General features: G+C 55.3%; 1 protein-coding gene across 1 annotated transcript in view; it reads left to right on the top strand.

Moving 5' to 3' along the window:
• Window positions 1-8,218, top strand: part of LOC132814038 (multiple epidermal growth factor-like domains protein 6) — a 33,197-nt gene that overhangs the window by 15,828 nt on the left and 9,151 nt on the right. The window contains exons 14-16 of the mRNA XM_060823357.1: window positions 894-1,046; window positions 1,659-1,820; window positions 7,912-8,067. Of these exons, the coding sequence (XP_060679340.1) occupies window positions 894-1,046; window positions 1,659-1,820; window positions 7,912-8,067 (471 nt within the window). The remainder of the gene's footprint in view (window positions 1-893; window positions 1,047-1,658; window positions 1,821-7,911; window positions 8,068-8,218) is intronic.

Below are 8,218 nucleotides of genomic sequence, written 5' to 3'. Positions count from 1 at the left end.
GGACAGTGTAGAGGGAGATTTCCTCTGTATCTGACCCCATGCTGTCCCTGTCCTGGGAGTGTTTGATGGGGACAGTGTAGAGGGAGATTTCCTCTGTACCTTACCCCATGCTGTCCCTGTCCTGGGAGTGTTTGATGGGGACAGTGTAGAGGGAGATTTCCTCTGTATCTTACCCCATGCTGTCCCTGTCCTGGGAGTGTTTGATGGGGGCAGTGAAGAGGGAGATTTCCTCTGTATCTTACCCCATGCTGTCCCTGTCCTGGGAGTGTTTGATGGGGACAGTGTAGAGGGAGATTTCCTCTGTATCTTACCCCATGCTGTCCCTGTCCTGGGAGTGTTTGATGGGGACAGTGTAGAGGGAGATTTCCTCTGTACCTTACCCCATGCTGTCCCTGTCCTGGGAGTGTTTGATGGGGTCAGTGTAGAGGGAGATTTCCTCTGTACCTTACCCCATGCTGTCCCTGTTCTGGGAGTGTTTGATGGGGACAGTGTAGAGGGAGATTTCCTCTGTACCTTACCCCATGCTGTCCCTGTCCTGGGAGTGTTTGATGGGGACAGTGTAGAGGGAGATTTCCTCTGTACCTTACCCCATGCTGTCCCTGTCCTGGGAGTGTTTGATGGGGACAGTGTAGAGGGAGATTTCCTCTGTACCTTACCCCATGCTGTCCCTGTCCTGGGAGTGTTTGATGGGGACAGTGTAGAGGGAGATTTCCTTCCAGGGTAAAACAATAAGGAGGGATGTATTCTTTACACTGCGCTGTGTGTATGATCGTTGGGGACCGTGCAGACTGAGAGAGACTTGCTCAGTTTCCACCCTGTCCATCTGGAGGTGTTTATCCTGAGACTCGGACTGAGCTTTAACCCAGTCTTTTCCCTTTCCTTCTTCTCTCCAGAGAATGGGAGCTGCCCGGATGCCAGGCGCCTTACCCCGATGTGCAATGTTAACTACGGCCAGGAGTGTACAAATGACGATGACTGTGATCTGTGGCTCTCGTGCTGTGAGGCCGGATGTGGGAAGAGATGTGTCCATCGGTATCACAAACGCGGTGAGGATGACTGACCCTCCCATTCCCTCCTTTAGCAAACACTGCACACACCTGGTGGAGTCACTCTGACTGAGGCAGAGACCCCTGTCTGTCCCAGGAACCCAATCTCCCTGCCCCCTGCAGTTAGAGTATTCAGTTTGAGGATGTCCCCTCTCAGTAGGAGACTCCTTCCCAGGTCTCAGCTCATCCAGAGCCATTTCAGGATCATTCCCAATGGGAGTGAGTCTCCCCCAGTCTACTAAATCCCATTGGAAAGCCAGCCCCAGTCTGCCCAATCCTGTTGTCATCAGCTTGTTCCCATTGGAAGGTGCTGCTCATAAAACTGACAGCCATTTGCCACCCTCTCTGTATTCCCCCATTCCCGTTTCACCCACTCCCAGCTCCCCCCACTCCCATTTCACCTTCCTCACTGAGCTGTCATGTTTGGCCAAGCCAGAACGGAAACCAATGTGAAACCCTCCCTCCTCATTGTCAGACTGCCATCCCCAATCTACCCCTTTGTCTCCAGGCTTCCCCTTGTTTTTCCCTGGATGATCCCATACTCCGTATAACCAGGGCGGTGCTGAATTTCCATCCAGCCTCTCACTGAATTCGGATTTGTCCCGAACACAGGAAAGCGAGACGCAGAGTGTCCCAAACCATTCCAGATGCAAAATATCTGTGACCGGGACGATGCCGAGGAGTGTGAGGTAGACGAGGACTGCGCAAGGTGGAAGCAGTGCTGTAACGTCGGGAACTGCGGCAAACGCTGCGTCTATGGGGTCCACAGGCAAGGTGAGGAAGGGAGAACTCTTCTCTCAAAGAGGAGAGTGTACGAGAGAGGTGCAGTTCTGTGAGGCAAGAGAGAGGTGCTCATGTGTGAGGGAGAGGGGTCCCTGAGTGTGTGTGTGTGAGAGGAGAGTGGTCCCTGTGTGTATGTGTGTGAGAGGAGAGTGGTCCCTGTGTGTGTGAGAGAGGAGAGTGGTCCCTGTGTGTGTGTGAGAGAGGAGAGTGGTCCCTGTGTGTGTGTGTGAGAGGAGAGTGGTCCCTGTGTGTGTGTGAGAGAGGAGAGTGGTCCCTGTGTGTGTGTGTGAGAGAGGAGAGTGGTCCCTGTGTGTGTGTGTGAGAGAGGAGAGTGGTCCCTGTGTGTGTGTGAGAGAGGAGAGTGGTCCCTGTGTGTGTGTGAGAGAGGAGAGTGGTCCCTGTGTGTGTGTGTGTGAGAGGAGAGTGGTCCCTGTGTGTGTGTGTGTGAGAGGAGAGTGGTCCCTGTGTGTGTGTGTGTGAGAGGAGAGTGGTCCCTGTGTGTGTGTGTGTGAGAGGAGAGTGGTCCCTGTGTGTGTGTGTGTGAGAGGAGAGTGGTCCCTGTGTGTGTGTGTGAGAGAGGAGAGTGGTCCCTGTGTGTGTGTGTGTGTGTGAGAGAGGAGAGTGGTCCCTGTGTGTGTGTGTGTGAGAGAGGAGAGTGGTCCCTGTGTGTGTGAGAGAGGAGAGTGGTCCCTGTGTGTGTGTGTGTGAGAGGAGAGTGGTCCCTGTGTGTGTGTGAGAGGAGAGTGGTCCCTGTGTGTGTGTGTGTGAGAGAGGAGAGTGGTCCCTGTGTGTGTGAGAGAGGAGAGTGGTCCCTGTGTGTGTGTGAGAGGAGAGTGGTCCCTGTGTGTGTGTGTGTGAGAGGAGAGTGGTCTCTGTGTGTGTGTGTGAGAGGAGAGTGGTCCCTGTGTGTGTGAGAGAGGAGAGTGGTCCCTGTGTGTGTGAGAGAGGAGAGTGGTCCCTGTGTGTGTGTGTGAGAGGAGAGTGGTCCCTGTGTGTGTGTGTGAGAGAGGAGAGTGGTCCCTGTGTGTGTGTGAGAGAGGAGAGTGGTCCCTGTGTGTGTGAGAGGAGAGTGGTCCCTGTGTGTGTGTGTGAGAGGAGAGTGGTCCCTGTGTGTGTGTGTGTGTGAGGAGAGTGGTCCCTGTGTGTGTGTGTGTGAGAGGAGAGTGGTCCCTGTGTGTGTGTGTGTGTGAGAGGAGAGTGGTCCCTGTGTGTGTGTGAGAGAGGAGAGTGGTCCCTGTGTGTGTGTGTGTGTGTGTGAGAGGAGAGTGGTCCCTGTGTGTGTGTGTGAGAGGAGAGTGGTCCCAGTGTGTGTGTGTGAGAGAGGAGAGTGGTCCCTGTGTGTGTGTGTGTGTGAGGAGAGTGGTCCCTGTGTGTGTGTGTGTGAGAGGAGAGTGGTCCCTGTGTGTGTGTGTGAGAGAGGAGAGTGGTCCCTGTGTGTGTGTGTGTGTGTGAGAGAGGAGAGTGGTCCCTGTGTGTGTGTGTGTGAGAGAGGAGAGTGGTCCCTGTGTGTGTGAGAGAGGAGAGTGGTCCCTGTGTGTGTGTGTGTGAGAGGAGAGTGGTCCCTGTGTGTGTGTGAGAGGAGAGTGGTCCCTGTGTGTGTGTGTGTGAGAGAGGAGAGTGGTCCCTGTGTGTGTGAGAGAGGAGAGTGGTCCCTGTGTGTGTGTGAGAGGAGAGTGGTCCCTGTGTGTGTGTGTGTGAGAGGAGAGTGGTCCCTGTGTGTGTGTGTGAGAGGAGAGTGGTCCCTGTGTGTGTGTGTGAGAGAGGAGAGTGGTCCCTGTGTGTGTGTGAGAGAGGAGAGTGGTCCCTGTGTGTGTGAGAGGAGAGTGGTCCCTGTGTGTGTGTGTGAGAGGAGAGTGGTCCCTGTGTGTGTGTGTGTGTGAGGAGAGTGGTCCCTGTGTGTGTGTGTGTGAGAGGAGAGTGGTCCCTGTGTGTGTGTGTGTGTGAGAGGAGAGTGGTCCCTGTGTGTGTGTGAGAGAGGAGAGTGGTCCCTGTGTGTGTGTGTGTGTGTGTGAGAGGAGAGTGGTCCCTGTGTGTGTGTGTGAGAGGAGAGTGGTCCCAGTGTGTGTGTGTGAGAGAGGAGAGTGGTCCCTGTGTGTGTGTGTGTGAGGAGAGTGGTCCCTGTGTGTGTGTGTGTGAGAGGAGAGTGGTCCCTGTGTGTGTGTGTGAGAGAGGAGAGTGGTCCCTGTGTGTGTGTGTGTGTGTGAGAGAGGAGAGTGGTCCCTGTGTGTGTGTGTGTGAGAGAGGAGAGGGGTCCCTGTGTGTGTGAGAGAGGAGAGTGGTCCCTGTGTGTGTGTGTGTGAGAGGAGAGTGGTCCCTGTGTGTGTGTGAGAGGAGAGTGGTCCCTGTGTGTGTGTGTGTGAGAGAGGAGAGTGGTCCCTGTGTGTGTGAGAGAGGAGAGTGGTCCCTGTGTGTGTGTGAGAGGAGAGTGGTCCCTGTGTGTGTGTGTGTGAGAGGAGAGTGGTCTCTGTGTGTGTGTGTGAGAGGAGAGTGGTCCCTGTGTGTGTGAGAGAGGAGAGTGGTCCCTGTGTGTGTGAGAGAGGAGAGTGGTCCCTGTGTGTGTGTGAGAGAGGAGAGTGGTCCCTGTGTGTGTGTGTGAGAGGAGAGTGGTCCCTGTGTGTGTGTGTGAGAGAGGAGAGTGGTCCCTGTGTGTGTGTGAGAGAGGAGAGTGGTCCCTGTGTGTGTGAGAGGAGAGTGGTCCCTGTGTGTGTGTGTGAGAGGAGAGTGGTCCCTGTGTGTGTGTGTGTGTGAGGAGAGTGGTCGCTGTGTGTGTGTGTGTGAGAGGAGAGTGGTCCCTGTGTGTGTGTGTGTGTGAGAGGAGAGTGGTCCCTGTGTGTGTGTGAGAGAGGAGAGTGGTCCCTGTGTGTGTGTGTGTGTGTGTGAGAGGAGAGTGGTCCCTGTGTGTGTGTGTGAGAGGAGAGTGGTCCCAGTGTGTGTGTGTGAGAGAGGAGAGTGGTCCCTGTGTGTGTGTGTGTGAGGAGAGTGGTCCCTGTGTGTGTGTGTGTGAGGAGAGTGGTCCCTGTGTGTGTGTGTGTGAGAGGAGAGTGGTCCCTGTGTGTGTGTGTGTGTGAGAGGAGAGTGGTCCCTGTGTGTGTGTGAGAGAGGAGAGTGGTCCCTGTGTGTGTGTGTGTGTGTGTGAGAGGAGAGTGGTCCCTGTGTGTGTGTGTGAGAGAGGAGAGTGGTCCCAGTGTGTGTGTGTGAGAGAGGAGAGTGGTCCCTGTGTGTGTGTGTGAGAGAGGAGAGTGGTCCCTGTGTGTGTGTGAGAGGAGAGTGGTCCCTGTGTGTGTGTGTGAGAGGAGAGTGGTCCCTGTGTGTGTGTGTGAGAGGAGAGTGGTCCCTGTGTGTGTGTGTGAGAGGAGAGTGGTCCCTGTGTGTGTGTGAGAGGAGAGTGGTCCCTGCGTGTGTGTGAGAGGAGAGTGGTCCCTGTGTGTGTGTGTGTGTGTGTGAGAGGAGAGGGGTCCCTGTGTGTGTGTGAGAGGAGAGTGGTCCCTGTGTGTGTGTGTGTGTGAGAGGAGAGTGGTCCCTGTGTGTGTGTGAGAGGAGAGTGGTCCCTGTGTGTGTGTGTGTGTGTGAGAGGAGAGTGGTCCCTGTGTGTGTGTGTGAGAGGAGAGTGGTCCCTGTGTGTGTGTGTGAGAGGACAGTGGTCCCTGTGTGTGTGTGAGAGGAGAGTGGTCCCTGCGTGTGTGTGTGAGAGGACAGTGGTCCCTGTGTGTGTGTGAGAGGAGAGTGGTCCCTGTGTGTGTGTGTGTGTGTGTGAGAGGAGAGTGGTCCCTGTGTGTGTGTGTGTGTGTGAGGACAGTGGTCCCTGTGTGTGTGTGTGTGTGTGTGAGGACAGTGGTCCCTGTGTGTGTGTGAGAGGAGAGTGGTCCCTGTGTGTGTGAGGAGAGTGGTCCCTGTGTGGGTGTGAGAGAGGAGAGTGGTCCCTGAGTGTGTGTGTGTGAGGAGAGTGGTCCCTGTGTGTGTGTGTGAGGAGAGTGGTCCCTGTGTGTGTGTGTGAGAGGAGAGTGGTCCCTGTGTGTGTGTGTGAGAGGAGAGTGGTCCCTGTGTGTGTGTGTGAGAGGAGAGTGGTCCCTGTGTGTGTGTGTGTGTGAGAGGAGAGTGGTCCCTGTGTGTGTGTGTGAGAGGAGAGTGGTCCCTGTGTGTGTGTGTGAGAGGAGAGTGGTCCCTGTGTGTGTGTGTGAGAGGAGAGTGGTCCCTGTGTGTGTGTGTGTGTGAGAGGAGAGTGGTCCCTGTGTGTGTGTGTGAGAGGAGAGTGGTCCCTGTGTGTGTGTGTGAGAGGACAGTGGTCCCTGTGTGTGTGTGAGAGGAGAGTGGTCCCTGTGTGTGTGTGTGTGTGTGTGAGAGGAGAGTGGTCCCTGTGTGTGTGTGTGTGTGTGTGTGAGGACAGTGGTCCCTGTGTGTGTGTGAGAGGAGAGTGGTCCCTGTGTGTGTGAGGAGAGTGGTCCCTGTGTGGGTGTGAGAGAGGAGAGTGGTCCCTGTGTGGGTGTGAGAGAGGAGAGTGGTCCCTGAGTGTGTGTGTGTGAGGAGAGTGGTCCCTGTGTGTGTGTGAGAGGAGAGTGGTCCCTGTGTGTGTGTGAGAGAGGAGAGTGGTCCCTGTGTGTGTGTGTGTGTGAGAGGAGAGTGGTCCCTGTGTGTGTGTGTGTGAGAGGAGAGTGGTCCCTGTGTGTGTGTGTGTGTGAGAGGAGAGTGGTCCCTGTGTGTGTGTGTGTGAGAGGAGAGTGGTCCCTGTGTGTGTGTGTGTGTGTGTGAGAGGAGAGTGGTCCCTGTGTGTGTGTGTGTGTGTGAGAGGAGAGTGGTCCCTGTGTGTGTGTGAGAGGAGAGTGGTCCCTGTGTGTGTGTGAGAGGAGAGTGGTCCCTGTGTGTGTGTGTGAGAGGAGAGTGGTCCCTGTGTGTGTGTGTGAGAGGAGAGTGGTCCCTGTGTGTGTGTGTGAGAGGAGAGTGGTCCCTGTGTGTGTGTGTGAGAGGAGAGTGGTCCCTGTGTGTGTGTGAGAGGAGAGTGGTCCCTGTGTGTGTGTGTGTGTGTGTGTGTGTGAGAGGAGAGTGGTCCCTGTGTGTGTGTGTGTGAGAGGAGAGTGGTCCCTGTGTGTGTGTGTGTGAGGACAGTGGTCCCTGTGTGTGTGTGAGAGGAGAGTGGTCTCTGTGTGTGTGAGGAGAGTGGTCCCTGTGTGGGTGTGAGAGAGGAGAGTGGTCCCTGAGTGTGTGTGTGTGAGGAGAGTGGTCCCTGTGTGTGTGTGAGAGGAGAGTGGTCCCTGTGTGTGAGAGAGGAGAGTGGTCCCTGTGTGTGTGTGAGAGGAGAGTGGTCCCTGTGTGTGTGTGAGAGGAGAGTGGTCCCTGTGTGTGTGTGAGAGGAGAGTGGTCCCTGTGTGTGTGTGAGAGGAGAGTGGTCCCTGTGTGTGTGTGTGTGAGAGGAGAGTGGTCCCTGTGTGTGTGTGAGAGGAGAGTGGTCCCTGTGTGTGTGTGAGAGGAGAGTGGTCTGTGTGTGTGTGTGTGTGTGTGTGTGTGTGTGTGTGTGTGTGGAGAGTGGTCCCTCTGTGTGTGTGTGTGAGAGAGGAGAGTGGTCCCTGTGTGTGTGTGAGAGAGGAGAGTGGTCCCTGTGTGTGTGTGAGAGAGGAGAGTGGTCCCTGTGTGTGTGTGTGTGAGTAGAGTGGTCCCTGTGTGTGTGTGAGAGAGGAGAGTGGTCCCTGTGTGTGTGTGTGTGAGAGGAGAGTGGTCCCTGTGTGTGTGTGTGTGTGAGGAGAGTGGTCCCTGTGTGTGTGTGAGAGGAGAGTGGTCCCTGTGTGTGTGTGAGAGGAGAGTGGTCCCTGTATGTGTGAGAGAGGAGAGTGGTCCCTGTGTGTGTGAGGGAGAGGAGAGTGGTCCCTGGGTGTGGTTGAGAGCAAAGTGGTTCGTGTGAGTGCGAGATGTAAACAGAATGTGGGTGTGAGGGGAGATGACCAGAAAGTACAGTCCCTGTGGTGGATCAGCAATGATGTTATTGAGCGATTGGGGCAGGCCAGATGATCTGAATGGTCTCCTTGATGTTGTGAACTGTTAACCCTGTCCAGCAGCAGTTTAGTTTGAGCTCAGAGTCATGCTTTCCCCACAGAGGAAGCCTTTGAATGTCCAGCAGAATCTCGTCTCCAGCCCATTTGTCAGATGAAACTGGGCTCTCAATGTTCTACTGATGACGACTGTGATATCTGGCAAAAGTGTTGTGAGACTGGATGTGGGAGGAGATGTATCATGAGCTTCAAGCCTGGAGGTAAGGAGGAGAGATCCCCTCAGAGCCACGTCACTGTATCTGGGTGGGAGAGAGAGCTGTCTGTCTCAGACTCAATTCTCACATTCCTCTCCTGACTAACCTCACCATTCCCATCTTCCATGGTGTTCAGCTCATTGTGAAACACTGCGGT

The sequence above is a fragment of the Hemiscyllium ocellatum genome, unplaced genomic scaffold, assembly GCF_020745735.1.
Source record: "Hemiscyllium ocellatum isolate sHemOce1 unplaced genomic scaffold, sHemOce1.pat.X.cur. scaffold_640_pat_ctg1, whole genome shotgun sequence".
Lineage (NCBI taxonomy): Eukaryota > Metazoa > Chordata > Chondrichthyes > Orectolobiformes > Hemiscylliidae > Hemiscyllium > Hemiscyllium ocellatum.
Note: the sequence above shows the minus strand (reverse complement) of the source record. Positions and strands in the feature narration are given on the sequence as shown.